At 43.5% G+C, this 21,494-nt stretch overlaps 2 protein-coding genes across 7 annotated transcripts in view; one reads left to right on the plus strand and one right to left on the minus strand.

Annotated features, from left to right (window-relative positions):
- The window catches only part of ADAR (adenosine deaminase RNA specific), a 30,378-nt gene extending 18,198 nt beyond the window's left edge, over window positions 1-12,180 (plus strand). The window contains 9 exon segments of the mRNA XM_044001043.1: window positions 204-312; window positions 315-374; window positions 4,184-4,277; window positions 5,826-5,945; window positions 6,875-7,008; window positions 7,663-7,845; window positions 8,370-8,482; window positions 8,772-8,899; window positions 9,242-12,180. Coding sequence (XP_043856978.1) covers window positions 204-312; window positions 315-374; window positions 4,184-4,277; window positions 5,826-5,945; window positions 6,875-7,008; window positions 7,663-7,845; window positions 8,370-8,482; window positions 8,772-8,899; window positions 9,242-9,482 — 1,182 coding nt within the window. The 3' untranslated portion in view covers window positions 9,483-12,180.
- Window positions 12,181-12,625: 445 nt separating this feature from the next.
- The window catches only part of CHRNB2 (cholinergic receptor nicotinic beta 2 subunit), a 28,699-nt gene continuing 19,830 nt past the window's right edge, over window positions 12,626-21,494 (minus strand). Inside the window, exons 6-8 of one of the 6 annotated variants that reach the window (XM_044001040.1) lie at window positions 17,903-18,069; window positions 16,526-16,577; window positions 15,574-15,643 (exon numbers count right to left, since the gene is read on the minus strand). In XM_044001040.1, the coding sequence (XP_043856975.1) occupies window positions 16,547-16,577; window positions 17,903-18,069 (198 nt within the window). In that variant the 3' untranslated portion in view covers window positions 15,574-15,643; window positions 16,526-16,546. Of the gene's footprint in view, window positions 12,722-13,249; window positions 13,871-15,557; window positions 18,070-21,494 lie in introns of those variants that run through there. The other 5 variants (XM_044001037.1, XM_044001036.1, XM_044001038.1 and 2 more) reach the window with 5 other exon arrangements.

A 21,494-nucleotide genomic window follows, 5' to 3' on the forward strand; every position in this document is an offset into this window, starting at 1 on the left:
ACTGTATAGGTATTCTTAGAACTTTTTTTTTAAATCAGTGCTATCTGCATTATTCCTTTCCACCCACCTCAGTTAAGAGAATCAAGAATCTGTTTCCAAAGTACTCACCCTTCTGTCTCGGCTTTAAGGTAGAGACATTAGAATAGGGTAGAATCTCTGCAGTGGGGAGCTCTGCCCCTGGACCCAGCCTCATTGTCTTGCAGCTTCCACTGACTGGCAGCACCCTCCATGATCAGGTGGCCATGCTGAGCCACCAGTGCTTCAGCTCTCTCACTGCACCCATCCAACATAGCCTGCTTGGCCGCAAGATCCTGGCGCCATCATCATGAAGAAGAGCGATGACGACCTGGGCCTTGTGGTCAGCTTCGGGACAGGTATGCGGCAGGCCGGCCCACCCCCACCCCTTTCCTGTTACTCTGCTGCCCACCATCTTCTTGGCCTTTCACATGGACATTCAGCTCAGGATTTCTTTCCTCCTCTTTTCTGTTGGATAGTCTTTCCTAGTCAAGGAGAAACCTGTCTGTTTATAGTAGCATGAGCACTCCCAAATTGAGAAGAAGAAATCTTGCTTATTTTCCTTAGGAATCATTTAGTATCCTAGGTAATAGGGTTTAGAGTTTTAGAATGTTTCTTAGGGATAAAGGCCATCCCCCTCTTTTTACAGGCTTGGAAACTGAGACCCAGAGGTTAAGTAACTTGCCCAAGGTCACATCTTTGGCAGAATTAGGATTTGACCCAGACTCTAATACCACATCCAGCATTCTTTCCATCATGTACTCTTTCTTTCCTCTACTCCCAGGCTGGTTAAGTATTCTATAGAATCCAAAAACAGGAATTCCCACCCCATTCCCCTCAATCTTGTTTAAGAATTTTTCATTTGGAGACTTCTAAGAGGATATTAGACTGAACCCAAGCCAGGGAACACACAACTGCCAAAATGCTGTTGATGATGGAGCGGAAACAATCTGAAGGAGGCAACTACTTGTGCTTCTGGATCCCCTGTATCAGATGGGTGAAGAAATATATAAAGGGACTAGGAACCACAGCTGCTAAAAAATGTACTGCCTTGGGTCTGGGAGAGAGAGATCCTGAAAAAGAATGAGAGTAAGGGCACCTGTGTCAGGGCTGGGAAAGAAGATCAGGGCAAAGAAGGAGGAATGACCCAGGGAGATACTAGTTGGAAGGGAGTGAGGGGAGGTGTCAGAGGTCATTGCCACAATGGCTAGCCAGAGCCGTAGGGGGAATAAAGGCCCTCAACTTTCAGTGGCATCCACTTAGTGCTTCATCCTTTGGCTGTAAGAGGGCAGGAAGGTCCCCGTATATCCCAGGACATCTGCTTCTCAGTATGTAAATTACATGGAAACCAAAAAATGGTTGATGAAACAATTATTGGGGTAAAGACTAGAAAAGCAATAACATACTATTTTAAAGACAAAAGATAATATCAGTGCCACTCATCAAAATCTATAACATTTAGCTGAAACAGTTCTTAGAGGTGAGTTTATGGCATTAAGTGTTTAAGAAGAGACTGATTTAATTACAACTGTACCTGAAGATTTTAGAAAAGGGACAAAATAATAGGCCAAAGAAAAGTAGGTAAAGAGCAATAATAAAAATCAGAGTAGAAAATGAAGAATATATTTAATTAATACATTAAACCAAGAACTAGTTTCTCTAGAAGACCAATAAATGGACAAACCATTAGCAAACTAAATCAAGAAAGGGGAGAAAAAATGTAAGTCACTGAAATGAGAAACAAAAAAAGCAATCACAAATACAAAAGAAATATAAAATATTGGTATATTGCTGATATATGCTAATTTGAGAATTTAAACTTGCAAAATAGTTAACAAAATTAATACAATTTCAAGGGAAGAAATAAGTAAAATAATTAAACACTCTAATTTTAATAATATCCTGAGCACTTGGTCCAGATGGGTTCCTCACTTTTCTAAGCTTTGAGAAACAATAATTTCTATACTTATGTAGACTTAAAATATAGAAAAAGGTGATATGCTATCTAATTCTTTTTATGAGGCAAATATAGATGGCCTTAATTATAAAAACTTGGCAAAAACAAGAGGTTTGTTTGGGGGGGGAGGGGGGGAGGGACGGTATCTGATATTGACATACATAGTTTTTCTTAATTTTTCTCTAAAAGAATTAGGTTAGCCACAATGGACACCAAGTTCTATAAGCTATACATAAGGAACATAATCCTCTAATTAAATTCTTTTTTTTTTTTTAGTGAGGCAATTGGGGTTAAGTGACTTGCCCAGGGTCACACAGCTAGTAAGTGTTAAGTGTCTGAGGCCAGATTTGAACCCAGGTACTCCTGACTCCAGGGCCGGTGCTCTATCCACTGCGCCACCTAGCTGCCCCTCTCTAATTAAATTCTAAGGTAAAAGAAGTGTGATGGTTATAGGATGTCCAGTGCTGGATAGATGGTCAGATGTGTGCATTGTCAAAATTAACATAACAAGGGAAATACATTTTTATATAATTGCCTCACTTCCACCCCTCTTCCCCCACCCCCAGGAAACTAGATTTATAGAATGTCAGAATTGGAAGGTAAAACAAGAATTTTTTTTTTTAAAAAAACTTTTAGGATAGTCTTATTGATTAGTATAAATGTAAAAATAATATATAAAATAGCAGAATTCAGTACATTAAAAATCATTTATCATGACAGCCAATTTATTCCAGAATAGAAGGATGCCATAATATATGGGGGGAAAATAATATGAAACATTAGGGAGGAAAAAACATAAAATCATATGATCATAGCAGGAGGTGCAAAAAAAGCCTTCAATAAATTACAGTACCCATTCATGTTTTAAGATATTAAAAAGACTAGCTTTGGAGAAATTTTTATTCCATACAGTAAACTGCTAGCAGGCATAGTAAGGCCAGAGAACCAAATTAGAGGAATTAACATAGGTGATTAAGTTAAAATATCTTTTTTTTTTTTTGGCAGCTGGTATGAATATTTACCTTGTCCATTGGTCTAAACACAGTTTTGAGACAATGGGTTCATTAAGGTTGCAGAATATAAGACATCCATAAAATCGACTTATATTCTTACATGTTACTTATAAAAGACTATAAAAAACAAAAGAAACCTCTACTTAAAACAAAAACAAAATAAATATTTGAGAATTAATTTACATAGACAATAAGACCTTTATAAAGATCATGATCAAATAAAGGAAAATTAAATAATTGTGGAGAGAAGTTCAGTGTTCATAGATGGGTCATATCAACATAGAGAATACTGTCATTTTCACTAAATTAGTTTACAGATGTAATACTGTACTAAACAACACTGAACACAATACTGAAGAGTGTCTTTATAGAATCAGATTAAATCTCAATGAAATTTAGGTGCAAGGCAAACAAACAGGAATGTTAAAGGTCACTATAGGGGTAGGTGAATAGTGGTAAAGAAATTTGGACTTGTCTTCCTAGATTTTAAAGTATGTTATAAAGCAGCATTCTGCAAAAACTAGAAACATAGAACAATGGAACAAACTAGCGTAGAAATAGAATCAAATATACAGATATTTGTCATAAACCTAGGAAAAGTAAAAACTGGTTTAAAAAAAAAGGATTCATTTCTTAATGTTTTAGAGAGAAGTGAATATCAATTTAGATTCTCGCCTCATTCCATATAACATGCAGCCACACTGTAGACCAAAAAAAATTTTTTTAATGCATATATGTGCCTAGAGAGACATGACTTTCTAAGAAAATGGAATGATACTTAACTCAATTATGAAGGGCAGAAAATTTATCTGTTAAATAAAAGAAATTGTAGGGGACAAGAGAAATGGATTTATTTATATAAAAATATTCTGTAAAGCAAAAATAGATTAAGGAGAAATTGGCTATTATGGATGTTTTACACATTGAAATTAATTTTTAGGTTTCAGTATTATGAATGTATGTTTAGTTGGTTTTGTTCAAAATGGGAGAAAAGCTGATTTGGCATTAGAGAACCTGAGTTTGAATCCTAGCTTTGCAACCTTTACTACCTGTGTGTCCTTGTGCATGATATTTAATCTCCTTGGGCCTCAGTTTCTTCATCTATAAAGTTAAGGAGTTGAACCTGATGGTCTCTCATGTTCCTGTTGTAAATCTCTGCCCCTTTTGGTTTCACATTTGAATTTTTCCCCAATCATAGGGAATCGCTGTGTAAAGGGAGAAGAATTGAGTCTAAAGGGGGAGACAGTCAATGACTGCCATGCAGAAATCATCTCCCGGAGGGGCTTTATCAGGTGAGTGCTGCAGATCTGAGACTCAGGAGCATGTAGAACCTTGGCTCTTACGGGTTTTTTCATGTGACCCAGACAGAGGGGAGGGAGTTAAAGGAAAAGGCACCAGTCCTTGGGGTGGTCCTATCCCTTTGATGTCAATTCAATACCCACTTATTGCCAGGGAGGATAAAGATAAGACAGCAAGGGGGATCTGTAGGCATGGAGCACTATACTGATCACTCACTTGGTGATTTCTTGCTGGACTTTTTTTTTTCTTTCATTGATATCCTTTGTTAAAAGGAATGGCACAGAAAGATGGGGAACAGGATCTAAAATGAATATCAATAAATACCCATACATTGTTTATTTGGTTTTTTAAGCAGTACAACCTCTGCCCTCAAGGAGATTATAATCTAAATGTGGGAATAGGAAAAGGAGGGTTAAATACAACATATACACAAATCTGAAGCAAAGTAGAAAGTGATGGGGCAAAGGAGAGATCACTGGGCTCACTCTATTGTACCTTATCTCTGTTCTTCATCCCCTTTCAAGCTTGACAATGATGCTTTGAACTTTTGGCTATAGTTTGGCCATAAGCCTGGTATAGTCTTGTGTAAGAGGCAGCTAGGTGTCTGTAGATAGAGCACTGGGCCTGGAGTCAGGGAGAACTGAGTTCAAATCCAGTCTCAGACGCTTACTAGCTGTGTGACCCTGGGCAAGTCATTTAATCTCTGTGTGCCTTAATCCACTGGAGAAGGAAATGGCAAACTACTCCAGTATCTTTGCCAAGAAACAGTATTGGTATGCTATGGTCTACGGAGTCACGAAGAGTCACACCACTGAACAACTGAACAACAACAAATAGGCTTGTGCATCAGGTGAGTCCTCAGACTGCCACCCCATCTGTTTGAATTGATCTTCAAGAATTCGTGCTCTCTCTGGAAAGAGTCTGCCCTACCCATTCGGCCAAGAAAAGCTCCAAGCTGTGTTTCTAACCACTTCGGCTTCTCAGCCTTCCCAGCCACCTTTGTAACCTTTTTTGAAGTAAAAAATAACTTATTGATTTTGGGTGACGTGGAAATGAGTCAGACTTTGACTTCCCCTGTGTGGAATGATCCAAAGCCCAGCCTGTGTCTACTGCCTCTCCATTTTCACTGAATGATCCTTCAGTCTATCCTAGACTATAGGATAGGGAACACAGCTCTGGAAGAAGCAATGTGTTCATGCAGTTTTAGGCAGGCTCATTCTGCTCAGCCACTGTAGGAATGAGCATTTGTAGCAGGTCGCTTTGCCCTGTTTTACCAAGTTTTGTAAACTGGTGTGAAGTGGTTTCTGCCCATTGCCTCCTGAGCCTTCTGAAGTTCTTTACACAGCTGGAGAACAAACTGAAAAGTTTGGTGCATGAAGACACCTCCTTGTGTGTCCCAGACAGATTGAGAAGGGGCTGAAGAATTAGGGTAGCCACAATGGACACCAAGTTCTATAAGCTATACATCAGGAACATAATCCTCTAATTAAATTCTCCAGTCCCTGGAATGGACCTCTCCCTAACCTCCTTCTCTTTTGTAGGTTTCTATACCATGAGTTAATGAAATACAGTCCCATGTCTTGGAAAGACAGTATATTTGAGCTCGCCCATGGAAATAAGCTACAAATAAAAAGGAATGTGACTTTTCACCTTTACATCAGGTTGGTATGGATCATCCTTGGTCATTCACCCAGTAAACTCTATAAAAATGTAGGCATCATCATCATCATTATTCTTCATCTGAGTTTGCCTTTTCCTTCAGAGGGGCCACAAGCACAGTGTGATTGATACAGCATCGTGGCTCTCTAGCTCACCTCCAGCACAGCTAGCTCTGGGACCCCAGGCAAGGCACTAAGCCTCAGTTTCCTCCTCTCTAATATGGAAATAATGACATCTACCTGCCAATGTCTTTGTGAGGGTCAAATGACATCGGGTGTGTAAAGGGCTTTCTGAGTCTCAAGGTGCAGCCTAAATGGTAATTGTCTTTAGTAAGACACTGGTGGCATCTGGGCTAGTCCACACGTCAGACTCTGGCTTAGCAGTAGGGAGTCCTTTCTCCTCCATATCCATGGAGACCCACCCTCACTCATGCTTGTGTTTTCGGTACACGTTCTGGCCATACCCACTCACACTCCAGCACAGCCCATGAGGGGTGCTTCTGGTTCTTTCTGTTATGGGAACCTCCTGCTCTTCTGGTTTCTCTACAATGAGTTAATGAAATAGAGTCCGGTCTCTTAGAAATTTGAGCCTGCCTATGCATGGAATTTAGCTACAATTTAAAAAGCGGCTTTATGTCTCTATGTTGGATTTGACAAAACACAGAAATAATAATAGCCCACATTTAAATATTATCACACTTGATTCTCACCATGCCGTGCAGAAAGTAGATCACATATTAATATCCTCATGTTATAGATAGAGAAACTGGTCCAGAGATTCAATGATTTGCCCAGTGTCCCACAGCTAGTAAGTGGCAAACCTGGGGCATAAGTCCAGACCTTCTGACTCTGACCCAAAGTGTTTTTCCAGCTGTCCCCCTAAGAAAATGAGAGGGAACCTGGGTCCAGCAGCCCCCCTCTCTGTATTTCAGCACTGCCCCTTGTGGAGATGGTGCCCTTTTTGACAAGACCTGCAGCGATCCTCCGGAGGGTTACATGGACACCCAGCACCAGCCACTCTTTGAGAACCCAAAACAAGGCAAGCTGCGCACCAAGGTAGAAAATGGTGAGTCATGGGTGCCTCCTCCTTCCCCTCAAGTTCAACTCCGCAATGATTACAGGGGACAGAGGGAAGTCACTTTTTATTCTCATCATCAGAAACCTTTAAGTCCCCTCTCTATGTGACACAATCCTTGCCATCTGAGAACTTAGTCTGAGAAAACAGTACTTGCAAATGTGAACTTAAAACACTGCAGTGAGCCAGAGAAACAACCTTGTTAATTCCAACTAATTAACTTGTGGGGAATTTTGGAGCGGGGTGGAGGTGGGGGTGGATAATGGATAAAAGTACATAAATAAGAATGCTTGGTGGTAAAGGAGTAATGTTGAGAGATCTGAGTCCAGGCAAGGAGAGTTAAGGAAAACTGGATCTTTAGCTAGGATATCAACTCACAGAATCTTAGAGTTGGAAGAGAGCTCCAAATGGTTCAATTCCAGTGACCTTGAGAATGAGCTCTGACCAAAGACGAGAGGCAAGTCTCCTGGCTTGGTGGTCAGAATGAGGATCCCAAGTATTATAGGCCCCACACCCACAATTTTATTTTTGCCCTTAAGGCACTCAGAGATTAGGATGGCATATTAGTAGTATATAAATGCCATGTTGAGGAGTGGTTATGGGATTGAAATGGTTGCCTTTAGATATTTCTCTCATCTTTAACAGGAGAAGGTACAATCCCAGTGGAATCGAGTGACATCCTGCCAACGTGGGATGGCATTCAACATGGAGAACGACTGCGTACCATGTCCTGCAGTGATAAGATTCTGCGTTGGAATGTGCTTGGCCTGCAGGGGGCAATGCTCTCCCACTTCTTGCAGCCTATTTATCTCAGCTCAGTCACTCTTGGTGAGGGACTTGGCTTGGGATCTGGAGTTGGTGTGTCAGACTGGTAGTGCCTGGACCCCAGCAGATGGCATTCTGCATTGTCTGGCAGTAGTGGGAGGCCTCCCATTGACAGAGGGTGCTTTTCTCATTGGCCCATTCATTGATTCTCTGTGCCCTCTCTGCTGTTGTAAGAAAATCAATTTGACCTTTAAAAGCAGCCAGGCCCTGCAACATTCCTCCAAGATAAGTTAAGGAAATACACTAGCTAGAAGTACAATGGCAGTGTTTCTTTATACTCCATAGTCTTTGACTCTGTGGTGTGTGATACTTTATTAACACAAGCTTGTGCTAGGGAATCTACAACAATGTGGCAGCTGAACCTCCTGCCTTAAATTGTCTCTGTTATAGGCCCTGGCACCCACCTGCCTTTTAAGAGTCCTCAGAAAAAAAAAAAGTGCTCAGAACAGAAACCTGCTAGCACTTGATAAATACTTGATCACTTCATTTGTTGGTGCATACGTGTTCATGTTTTCCTTGTTATGTAGGTTACTTGTATAGCCAGGGACACCTGACACGGGCGATCTGCTGCCGTATGTCCAAAGAGGAAAGTGCATTCCGAGAAGGGCTAAAGCCTCCGTACACTGTCAACCATCCTAAGGTGCTATAACTCTTGCCTCCCTTTAAAACAGCCCTATCAACAACAAAAATGGGTGCCCTTGAGTGGGATAGAGGGAAATAACCTTTCATGCTCATGGGCCTTTCCACCCTCCCTTGGAGAATGGCACCACTACTTTAGACCTTTATAGAATCCATTTGAAAGGGAGTTCTTCCCCCTTCCTCACTTCCTCTCTCCCCGGGTCCCATGGGCCTCCTGGGCCCCTGCCTCTGCATGCCGCAGTTGAAAAGGAAGTCCCTTTTTTTGACTTCTTCCCCCTGGATTTCCATAGGTGGGTAGGGTCAGTGTGTACGATTCTACCAGGCAGACTGGGAAAACCAAGGAGTCCAGTGTTAACTGGTGTGTGACTGACAGAACTGAAATCGAGGTCCTGGATGGCACCAAAGGCAAAGTGGATGGGTAAGTGTTTGTACTGAGAGAAGTAGGGAGAACTACTTCCTTAAGTCTTCTTCAGGTTCAGTGGACAGCTCCAGCCGTTACTAGATATGTGATTGAGGGACAGTCACTTCCCTTCTCTGGACTTCAGTTTTCTCATCAGGAAGATCAGAGGCTCCTTTCCAGGGTTAAATGCTGTGACATAATTTATGATCCCAAGTCAACAGGTCTAGAGAGACTTCTGTGAAACTACTAGTGCGAATTCTGTCTGCTTCTTTTCCATTTGCTTGATAGTTTCTCTACTTTGGGGGCTTGCATAAGTGACCTTTTTAGTCCCTAATGAGCAAAGTATTCCTGTTTTTGTAGACCAAGACTTGATGTATCACGGCTCTCTAAGAGGAGCATGTTCAGCCTGTTTCAGCAGCTATGTGCCCACCACAACCGCAAGGACCTACTGAGGCTTGTTTCCTATAATGAGGCCAAGGAAGCTGCCCGGGACTACCAGGTGGCCAAGCACTACTTCATAAAAGGTCTGAAGGACATGGGCTTCGGCAGCTGGATCAGCAAACCTCTGGAGGAGAAAAACTTTTCCCTTTGTGATGCATAGTGTGCTCAATCAGCTGGTTATTCGGGGATGTTTCAGGGTCTGGGGTGGGAGGTGGGTGACATCACTCTTTATTATGTTGGTGTTTTGTTTTGTTTTGTTTTTAATGGACCCAAGATTGCTACTATTTAGGGCTTTGGGTTCCCATTTGTCCTGCCTCCTCTTGGTTATCGGAGTGGGCTGGGGTGGGCTAGGCCTTGCCACCACCTGTATTCCCAGAGAAGAGGCAGAAGTCTATGGGGGAGAGCAAAAGCAGTCATTGGGCAAATGCAGGCCATTCCCTCAAGCTTTTTCTTTGCTACGTTCACTTCTTGAGGTCTTGATTAGGTTTGTCAACTCTTTGTGATTCAAAAACTGATATAATTTGTGGATTATCCCAGGTCCTTTGGCTTCTCCACCTTCCCTTCTTTCCCCTTCCTTTTAACTGTCTGGATCCTCCACATTTCCCCCTGAGGAGGGTGAAATGTGGTGAGAGTGGTATGTTTCAGGTATTAGCCAAAATAGTTGCAAAGAGAAGAAAGGCTGAAATGACACAGTCAACTTGGTTATCTGTGCCAGTTAAGGAAAACTCTACAGCTAATCTACCCAGAAAACCCCAGTGGAGAGTAGGTGGATGTGGAAGGCATGCTACTGCCTCAGAGCAGTAGTGGGAGAGAGGGAGCAAAGGAGGAAAGAAACTTCCAGGGGGGACATTTTTGGCTCCCCGGTGCAGTGGGGGCAAGAACGCTACCAGATGGGGATGGTGCCCCCGAATGCCAGCTGTTAGTACACACCATTGCTAATGATGGCCTTTACCCCAAAACAGCTGACTGGGTAGGACAATCCCTGGGTCAGATCCCAAAGGTGATGCATAACCACCTCAGCCAACACCTGTGATCAGATTATCAGTGGTAAACAAAAAGAGCACACAGTTGCCATGGGGCTGGGGGGTCAGTTTAATCTGGTACTAGATCTCTTGCCAGCTGCGCCAAGGAACATTGACTTGCATTAGCAAAAATAGGGGGGTTTTAATTAATTCTTCCCACAAGTAACCAAGAATTGTCATTCAAGTTTAAAATTAGTACCTTATCCTTCAATTATATTAGAAGTATTTCCCTGTGGTTTTGATCATTGATTTCTAGAGATGACTCTCAACCAGTACATATAGGCCCATAGGATGGTTCCTTTCTCCTGCTTGTTGGGGAGAAAGTGGACATTGTAGGCAAAAACCAAGGTTTCCTGAAATTGCCGACTTAACTCTGAATTAGATGCCTAGGCCCAATGTCACCTTAGCCGGGGAAGTGCTTGCCTCCACCTCCATCACCTTAACTCCCAAGGTGTGGGGTAAAGGTTAGCCAGACATCTCAGGGAGAATAGCAGAAACATTTCACCCTTAACAGCTGTCTTTTCTCTAGCTCTCCCTAGAATGGAACTGATTCAGTTATACCTGTATTCTTGCCAAGACATAGCCCTTTCCCCATCCTTCAAGCAATCCACTGGTCCACCCATCTGTTCATACTCTCTACACCTCCAGATATATAAACTTGCACATTCATCTTTTTATCTATGTATACATGTATCTATATACACACACTTGCTATGGAGTTACTACAGTCTATCAGAAATTATCTAAAGGGAATGAGGAAAGCCAGGATGTCATGACATGATAAGAGTATCCTGTCAGCATAGCAGAATGTCAAAGGGAACTTGTTGGAAAATAGTGCCCCATCTACTAAGAAGGAAAAAGATTCTTGACCCCTGTCTCCAGTGTACTTTCCGTCCCTTTTAGTCAGGTTGAATAAAGCTGGTAATATCCTGGTACCTGCCCCAGAGGGCAGTGCGATCTTGTGTAGTTAGGAACCTCCTGGAAAGAAGTTCTTTCATCCCAGGTCCCCAGATTAAGAGTATTATCATCTCTTTCTTCCTTCTTCATTACTCGTTGATGGAATTGGAATGTTTGACAATCCCCAACACAGTCTGCTTTAGTTGGACATTAGAAACCCACCAGTAAAACATACTTTGTTGATTCTGGCCCACATCATGAAGAATGGTGAACTTTTTTTTTTTTTTTATAAGAAGCTTGCAATGTATCAAACACCTCCGTCCCTTATTAATGATTGTTTCTGCTGCAGGAACATTGAGCAAAGGATGTGTGTGTGTGTGTGTGTGTGTGTGTGTGTGTGTGTGTGTGTGTGTGTGTGTGTTTGAGCCTGTGATAATCCTGTCCCACTCTCTCCTTCCTACTTCATTCACCCCCATACCCTCTTTGTCTGCTGCTGAGCAATGGAGAAAGGGGAGGTGGAATTTCCCAAGGATGGATCCGATACCATTTTGTGAGATTTCTTCTTGAATCTTTTCTTTTACTAAGCCCCTTATCATGATCCTCCTCAACCTTTCCTAAGGGGTTGGGGGTGGGGGGGGTGCTGTGGTTGATAAGCCTGAACAGTTGCAATTTTGTATATCCCTTAGAGAAATCACTTAGCATAAATTATCTTCACTTGAACCTTTCTGACCCTAAAGGGACTTAGTTTGCTATTGGGGGGGAGGGGGGGGTTGGCTATTGCTCTTGAGAACAGAACAGAGAAGCAAATGTAAATGAAAAAACTGACCACAATATACTTGTTTTGTAATTCTGCCTTTAAGTAAGAATCCCTAGGTATCAGTGATTGAAGCTATACATTCCTCATAAGAAATAAAAGAAACTTTCTGTATTGTTAGACAACCTTAGTTCCAGAATTCATTTGGTGAGTTAAAAGTGCGGAGAGGGAATCCTAAGACCTGGGATTTTTTAAAATGCTGAGGAGCTGATTGCAAACCTGTTCTGAAGAAGAAAGAGCCAGTGCATGTGTTTGATAGCAGAAAGAAGCATTTCATAGGGGCTGCTGGAGCAAAGGGAAGCTACTTCGGCAGGACCCCCCCCCCCAGGGGTTATATTTGCCAGTGGGAATGTCCCAGACAGCTCATCTGCCCCTGCCCCTGCCCCAGCCCCAACCCCAGCTTGCTCCATCAGTGCCCTCCATTTGCATCACTTTTTCCACAGGGCCTTGGTCTACATTTTTTCAGGGTCGGAGTACATTGTACAACTAGACTCAGCTTTGACTGTTTGTTTTAATGGAATTGGACTTTGGCCATTTGCTTTTTAATACATTGATAATACCTTGAATGTGTCTCTTCCTTTCCTGGAGCACCCACTATCCTATGGGACCTGCTTGTTTCTTGATCTTTGACCTGATGAAGTTGCTTGCAGAATATGTAAGTGTGTGCTTTGAAAAAAAAAAATTAGTATTGTATCAACCTATATGAAAGCTAAGTAAGATTTTAAAACCAGTTCATTTTCCTTATGGTCCATTCCATGTGTTATAGGAAGAAAGGAGGAAGAAACAGCCATCTTTTGACTTTTCTTTCCGCCTCCCTATTTCATAGTGTTTAAGCCTAGGTGGGGGACGTGTCTAACACATATCCTTACAAAACTGATTATTCCAAGTCCAACTTCACAAATCTGGCTGACGTAGGCATGGCATTTCCTGAGACAGATTGTGGTAGGGTTAAGCAGCTGGCCTATTGCCACAACAGGTCGTGAGGAAGGGGCAGCTTTCAGTGGGTGAAGATTTTTGCTAAGGAGGGTTTTGGTTCACTCCACCCCATCCCCACTCATCTTCTCTCCCCTTCCCCCGATGCTTGGCCAGTAGCTGACCTGTAGATTTAACTGTTTTCCCAACCTGAGAAGATTCTTTCTACATGCAGACTAGCAAGGCTATATGTTTGTAAAGGAGAAACCTTGAAAAAAAAGCCTTCCCAGCTTCCTACCTGCTCTAGGCATCTCATGTATGTGATGATTTACATAGAAAAGATCTCTACTGAAGATCAGTTGCAGTAATCATGGGCAGCTAGGTGGATAAAGCACTGGCCCAGGATTCAGGAGGACCTGCATTCAAATCCAGCCTCAGACATTTGACACTTACTAGCTGTGTGACCCTGGGAAAGTCACTTAACCCTCATTGCCCCAAAGGGGGGGGGGTAGGAAAAGCATTATGTAAACCTCAGCTATAATGTTCAAGCCTCCCATTGCCCATGATGTTAAATGGCCCTCCCCAGTCACCTTTTTTCTGGGATTTGTTAAATGTAATACCTCCTGCAACAGTTACCACACATTTGTTTTAATTTTGCCATGAGATACGAAATTGAAAGTACCCTGTCACCATGATTGAACCCTTCTTCCAGAAACCATGAATTTGAAGACTCATAGAAATGAGTAAGAACAGTTGATTTAATTCTGACGTCCTTTTTTGAGCTTGGAAAAAACCAATCAGGACTCTGGCTAAGTAGTGGTTTTTATTATACATCAAAACCAAGATAGTACTTCTTTAGAAGAAGAACCTTCTTCAAAATCTTGAATTCCTGTGGCATCCAGACTGGAACAGGTTGGGAAACTGAGTGTTAATACTGGACAGACAAGAGTGACCATTGAAGTGGGGGGTGAAGGGGTTCCAGCTCCCCTGGCCTACACTCTGTCCGGGGGGGGGGGGGGGGGTGAGGTGTGTGTGTAAAAACCGAACAGTTTCATAAAGGGTTCACAGCACTGAAGATGGAAGGGTCCTCAGAGACCATCCAGTGCAAGGATTGATCAAGTTTCTGAGTAAAGCCAGTATTTTCCCCCATCTTTCTCATTCTTTGACTGGGCTGAGGCAGTGGCAGTTAATAAAGTGTGGTTGGGAAGAGTTATTTCTTTTAAAAGGAAAAAAGCAGGAGTCAGCACCATTGCCTGGATTTTGGGGACCTTTCAGTATCCTGGTGTGGGGATCTTACCACACCTCACCAAGCTAGCAGGTCTGGAGCTTATCTGGTCCAGCCTGATTTTCTTCTAGTGTTCCTCCTTCACTATCTGCAAGGTAGTTGCCTAAGATGACACCTTTCTACTCAACACATTTCGTAGCCTTCGTTCCCCAGAGACAATGAGCCCTCATTTGCTAGGCCTTCTTAAACGTGGAAGTGATTCTCAATCTCCTTTTTTGTTTGGGGTTATCTCAGCTACTCTAAGCTCCTCTTTCTGGTCCATATTCTGACCCTTTCCTCACTTATCCTCACAGTAGTCCTAAGGTAAGGAAAAGGTATCTCCAAAAGGAAATGAGAGTTCCTAGAGGTAGAAAAGACAGCAGCTCACAGAAACCTAGTGGTGCCCTAAAATAACTTAATTACTGTGACCTCTTACATCTGAGTTGCCTTGCTTGTTCCATGGGGTCCAGCCCTCTCTTTCCTACGCTTCCCAACCTCCAGATTCCTCCAAAGCATCCCTGCACCTGGTGTAATTGAAAGAATACAGAATTTAATCCAGGGGTTCTTAACCCGGGGTTCACGGGCCTGTAAGGGTCCCTGAACTTGGATGGGGAGGGTTATATCTTTAATTTTCACTAACCTAACTGAAAAGTAGTATTCCAATTCTGAATGTAGGCAACAAACCTTACTCTTAAGAAAGGGTTCATAAGCTTTGATAGACAGCCAAGAGTGGGGGCCCGTGCCAAAAAAAAAAAAAAAACTAGTCTCTCACTTTGCTGATAATTGGCCAAGGGTGATTTGCTGAAAGTCCCAGCCTCAAGTGTCTGAGCTGGGAGCCTCCCCTCCCTCCTCTCCCTTCCCCGCCCCCCCACCCCAGACCCCAGGTCTCCCAGGCCGCTGTTCTTCCCATTAACTACCATCCTGGGTTTGAATTTCCAGAATTGATTCTTAACGACCTGTGTCAGCCTGACCAATTAATTTCAACCATTTATTAACACCTACGATGTGCACTACATTTACTAGGGGCTAGTGATACAATGACCAAAAATGAAACAAACCTGCCCACGAGGAGCTCACAACTTGGCATCAGTGTCCACGTTTGTGAAATGGGAATGTGCCTTCGGGCTCCAGGGAACTCCCAGCCCACCCCCCCCCCCCCCCGCCCCCGAACTCTGAAGCTTTGTTCTGGTCTACCCGCAAACTAGACTGCAAAAGGCAAGTGTCGAGACGGCATGAGTCCATTAGAGGGCAGCGCTCGTGGATTCAGCGGCCTAAATCGAGGGGAGGGGAGGGGAGGGGAGGGGAGGGGAGGGGAGGGGAGGGGAGGGGAGGGGAGGGGAGGGGAGGGGAGGGGAGGGGAGCGGTCCAACGCAAGAACTCATTGGACAACACGCGGAGGCCTTTCCAGCACCCTGGGGGAGGGAAGAAAACGACAGAGACCGTCTTGACAAGGCTGTGAGTTTGACTCTTGTCGGCCAAGCTACTGTAATCTCCCTGTGACCCGGCTGCTACAGTGATCATTTCTATTGGGAATGGAAATTGGGGGATTGGGATTTTTTTTAACTCTGCCTGCATCCTCCGAACAGACTAGTAAAAAGCTTACAAAAGTGGACTAGCGTAGTCTAGTGGAAATTTTCTGGGACTAATTCACAGAAAAGTTAACCTGTCATTAGCTCCTTGTACTCCCACAGAGCCCTTTTTCCTTAGGGGGGGGGAGGGTTAAGTCTGTGTATGGAGTGATGGTGGGGTGCTAGTACCAGAAAAAGGGTGTTTCCTGGGCCAGCAAGGTAATTGACCTCATCTCTGCCCATTCTGATCTCAGCCTCATCTCTTCACCTCTGAAGAAGTGAATAGTAAAATTGCCCCTCTGGAAATAGAAGAGGCCAGTGCCCAAGTCTGACCACATATAGGGGACACAAACTGACACTGTTACCAACCCTCTGCTTGCCTGCAGAGTGAGCCCTAGATAAAGCATGCAAACTGAAATCAGCATGGGGCCAAAATGGAGCAGGGGAAGCATTCTGTTACCTAGAACAATGGTCCACTAGGGCTATTCTGGCCTTCACCCAACCCTCTGAGCTGTAATCAGGCTGGAACAGATGCGGACAGCAAACCAGGTCAACTGCAAGGTGGGAGGCTGAGACCAAAGGGATGGAGAAGAGAGCTGTAGGAATCAGCAAACTCTTCCGAAGCAGAGCCACTCCGCCTTCTTAAAGTCACACCAGGAAATATGGTCGTTTATTTGGGAGTGAGAGAGGCAGAGCTAGAGGATGAAATGAAGAGGTCCTGCTCACCTCTCTCCTGGTTCCCTTCTCTCAGATCTTCAACAAGCTGCTGAGACTAGGTCTACATGAGGTGAAGAGAACCAAGAAATTTGGTCACTTCAGTTAAAAGACTCAATTCAGCCTCCCAGAAAAAGTTTGTCAGAGATTGACTGTGAGATAGTTGTACTTTTTTTTGGGGGGGGGGGAGGCAGGGCAATAAGGGTTAAGTTACTTGCCCAGGGTCATACAGCTACTAAGTGTCAAGTGTCTGAGACTGGATTTGAACTCAGGTCCTCCTGAATCTGGGACCCATGCTTTATCCACTGTGCCACCTAGCTGCCCCTGATAGTTGTACTTTTTATACTTTTTCAGTTAAGGAGTTGTCAGTGACCTTAGCCCCTTAACACTCCTTCTAGGAACCTGGAATTCTAGAAATGTACCCAGATTGCCTTGGTAGGATCAGCTCACCCTGACACCAAGCCATCCCCTCATATTCCTTCCATCCCAAGGCAGAGTAAGGTATATGAGGATGCTGAAGTGGTGAATTTGGGATCTTTGACAACCCAGAAAGTGGGGCCAGTGTTTCTGTGATCCCAGAAACTCAGAGGACCCAAAAAGCAAAGAGTGGATGGTGCCAAAAACTTTCTTCTCTACAAAGGGGAAAGTAGGGGGGAGGGGATGGTCAAAAATGCACTCCAGCATGGGCTCTGTTTATCAAGCCAAGGGCACACACAGGTCCCTTAGACCCACCTACCAGTTTGTAATCCTTGCAGCTAAGTTCAGCAGCAGTTAGTATAAGCCAAGAATCTATTCTCTGCAAAGGGGCTTGCATAGACTCTGGTCCCCATGGCCTAGTCTCTGGAGTTACCTACCATTTGAACCTAGAACCAAGAACCAGAAAAACCTGCTTCTATCTATACACTTCTTTCTCCCCTTCAAATCCACCCTCACCCTGTTTTTCACATGATCTGGAAACTATTTTGACAAGGAGAATGAGGCCCCTCATTAGACTCAAGGCCTTTTCATTTCTTTGTCTTTCAGACTCCCAACAGGAGTTCTGATTTCAGTCCATTCCTCTCCTGCCATCTCTGCTCCCTTTTTTCTCAGCTGGCATTTCCTACTTCTAGCTGCTTCCAGGACCCCTGAGAAACAAAAAGCTTGGGGAGACTGAAGGGGAGGCACAAACCAGCCAAGTTCCATAAGAAACTTGGGGGTTAAGCCCGGGAGGAAAAGGAGCAAGCAGTGCTTGGCAAAAGAGAGAGAATGAGTCCCTGGAAGGAAGCTCCTCAATCCCAGTATTCTCTGTCTGCAGCCAACCCCGCCCCCCCACCACCACCACTACGGACCCTCTGTCATGGAAGGACTGAGGTGGCTTAGGTTTGGGGGCCATAAGGGCAATGATCTCACTTGGAGCTGGAAGCTGGGTGGGCCAGGTGGAGGAAGGTGTTGGTGGCGTAGTTCTGGAAAAGTGGCTGCAGGAACATGCCAATGGTGCCAAAGATACAGACAAAGACAAAGATCCAGAGGAACAGGCGGTCAATCACCATAGCAACATACTTCCAGTCCTCACTCACCTGGGTGAAGAAAGAGAGGAGGGGGAGGGCAGAGAGTCAGCTACATGATGGGAGAAGGATGAGTGGTGGGTAAGGGCACCTGCCTGCCTTCTCCCCTCTTGTCCCACATAAGAGGCTTGGCACCCAGGCTCCACCTCTAATAATAAAAATGGCGAGGATGATGATGACCATTGTTGTGAAGCTTTACAAAGCACTTTCCTCTTAGCTCATCCTATTAAGGGACTTGCTTGTCAGTCCCAGATCTCTCGACAGCACATCTACTCCCAGCTCCACATAATAGGGCCTTCTCCAGCATGGACACCCACAGTGGGCAGCAGGTGGGTCTTGGTTTGTTTATTTTCCAAAAGTCAAGTCACATTTCGTGGAGCTACATAGAATGGTCTGAGAAGCTGAACCAATCCATTAGAATCACAGAAACCTGGAGCTTAAAGGGGCCTCCAAGGCCAGATTTAGAGAAGGAAAGAGCCTTAGGGAGATGGTCATCTAATCCAATGCTGCTTTCTTTTTTTTTTTTTTTTTTGCAGGGCAATGAAGGTTAAGTGACTTGCCCAGGGTCACACAACTAGTAAGTGTCAAGTGTCTGAGGTAAGATTTGAACTCAGGTCCTCCTGAATCCAGGGCCAGGGCTTTATCCACTGTACCACCTAGCTGCCCCTCCAATGCTTCTTAAACTGTGGGTCACTACCCCACATGGGATCACATAACAGAATGTGGGGGTTGCAAAAAATTTGGCAATAGTAAAAGGTTATGCTTACCTATTTTGTATACCTACCCAGGGTCGTGTAAAAACTTCTTGGGCAAAAAAGAATTTGCCAGTGGAAAAATTTTAAGAAGTCCTGATTTAGCCCAACCTCCACATCTTACCAGTTAAAAAAACTGAAACCCATAGAGGTTTTAAGCAACTTACCCAAGGTTATGTAGGTAGCAACTACCTGAATCAGAATTCAAACCCAGGCCCTTTGACTCCAGGTCCACCCTATGTATAGCACATGGAGGGAAAGAGTGCTGGGCTTGAAGTCAGAAGGACCTGGGATTGAATCCTGACTGATTCTAACTGTGACCATAGATAAGTCATCTATCCACTGTGAGCCTGCTTCCTCAAATGTAAAGTGAGAATAAATATAACGCCTACTCAGGGTTCTTATGAGCATCAAGTGGAATCACATGTGTAAGTCACGTGTGTAAAGCATTTTGGAAACCTTCAAATATTAGCTATCATTCTGGATTTAGAGGTGGAGAGGAACCTAAAATGTCTAGTCTGAGCCCCTCTGTTTATATCCAAGGAAGATTAGCAGATTTGCTTAAATCCACACAGGGAGTAAGAGAGCAGAAGGAGGATTCAAATCCAGATCTTCCAAGGACCACGAGGCTTTGGTGGTATAAGAAAAAAAAAAAGAAAGAAAGAAACACAGACTCAGGATGACCATCATTTCCCCTCCTCAGCCCTGATCTTCCTGGGTCTGTTCTTACAGCAGCTCTTTCCTTCAGCTCTCATCAGTGTGGTCAGAGCCATGAGGATGCATTTGTGTGGCCTGGGCAAACGAAAAATGTTGCTTCGTGTGTTTTTGTCCAGAGTGTGCTTTTTCAACAACACGTGCGATTTAACTTGGAAAAATAAGGATCTACTGGCCAAGGAAAGAGGAAATTAGGAGCTGCTGATATATGCATTGGTAGAAAGTAATCTCTAGGGGTAGCTAGGTGGCCCAGTAGATAAGTCCTGAAGTCAGGAAGACCTGAGTTCAAATCCAACCTCAGACACTAGTTTGTGTGACCTTGGGCAAGTCACTTAATTCTGATTGCCGCCAAAAACAAATAACCTTTAAAAGTGTCCCTTGTGCTCCCAGCATGTTATTCCCCAGACAGCTGCCTACACTGTCTCAACCTAGGCTTGGTTTAATGTTGGTACAGTTTGTGAAGGAATATAGCTATCATGTCTTTGAGCCTTGGATGTGGAGGTAGAAGACCTGGTTCTGAAACCTGTGCTAAGCCCACACACTAGTTGTGTGGTGTTGGGAAAGGCACATCATTTCTCCAAACCTCTGTTTCCTCACCAGGAATATAATCTCTGCCTTGCCTACCTCAGGGTTATTGGGGGATCACCTGAAGGTATGTAAATAGGAATACTTTGTAAAATGGAAAGGCCTATATAAATTTCAGTTGTCCTTGATTATTATAACATGCCCTTAATTAGCAGTATCCCAAAGCTGCACCAATAAGATAATTAGAGAAGAGAGCTGTTAGCCTGAGCTCTGGGCTCCAGTGTGGCTTAGTCCACACTAGAGCTGCCTCTCTCTCTTCCCAGCTCTTCCTTAGATAGAGGATCTCACTGATCATCCAGTCTTGCCTATAGCTGAAAAAATAGTCTCTCCAATGTCCCTGACAAGTGATCATCCAGCTTCCACTCAAGGACCTCAAGGGATAGGGAAACCTCCCATACACACACATCCAGAAATAGCTTATTTCAGGGATTCTTTACCTTCAGTCCTTTTTTTAAAAAATCAGTCTTGATAACTATTTCAATACAATTGGATTTCTTCTATATATATTATGCATTTAGAAATATTATTCCAGGGTGGTGGCCATAGGCTTCACTGAACTGGCAAAGGGGCCCATAATACATAAAAAGGTTAAGAACTCCTGGCTTACTTCACTTTTTTGAGATTATGTGGTATTCCCATAATTCACAACCATACCTGAAGAATATTAATGTTTTTAAAAGGTAAGATTGAGGGGGCAGCTAGGTGGTGCAATGGATAAAGCACTGGCCCTGGATTCAGGAGGACCTGAGTTCAAATTCAGCCTCAGACACTTGACACTTACTAGCTGTGTGACCCTGGGCAAGTCACTTAACCCTCATAGCCCCGCAAAAAAAAAAAAAAAAGGCTATGCAATGGTCTCGTTGATAGAATAAGTACAATGTCATTCACAAAAAAGAACATCCGGTGGACCTCACCAAATATCAGGAATCCCTTATCCATGTAAAATGTCCTGGTAAACATCTTTAGCAATCGTATGTCTACTTGCTTTATGTCTTACTTGACATTGATAATAGATGGCATAATGAAGAGAGGCCTGAACCTAGAGTCAGCAAGACCTACAGCTTCAGATACTTACAAGTCATGTGACCCTGGGCAAGTCACTTAACCCACCTGCCTCAGTTTCCTCATCAGTAAAATGGAGATACTAATAGTACCTACCTCTTGGGGTTGTGAGAATGAGTTAATACTTGTAAAAAGGTTTGCAAACTTTAAAGTGCTCTATAAATGCTAGCTAATATTATGGTTGTTTTTAATAATAATAACAGATGATCAAATACAATCATCTTATATCTTTAAAGGTATTTTGCATGATCTTATGGGAAACACCTTATTGAATAAGAACCTTTAGGACTGCATTTTGCTTTCTCAATCATAAAACAAACAAGT

The sequence above is a fragment of the Dromiciops gliroides genome, chromosome 4 (genome assembly GCF_019393635.1).
Source record: "Dromiciops gliroides isolate mDroGli1 chromosome 4, mDroGli1.pri, whole genome shotgun sequence".
Lineage (NCBI taxonomy): Eukaryota > Metazoa > Chordata > Mammalia > Microbiotheria > Microbiotheriidae > Dromiciops > Dromiciops gliroides.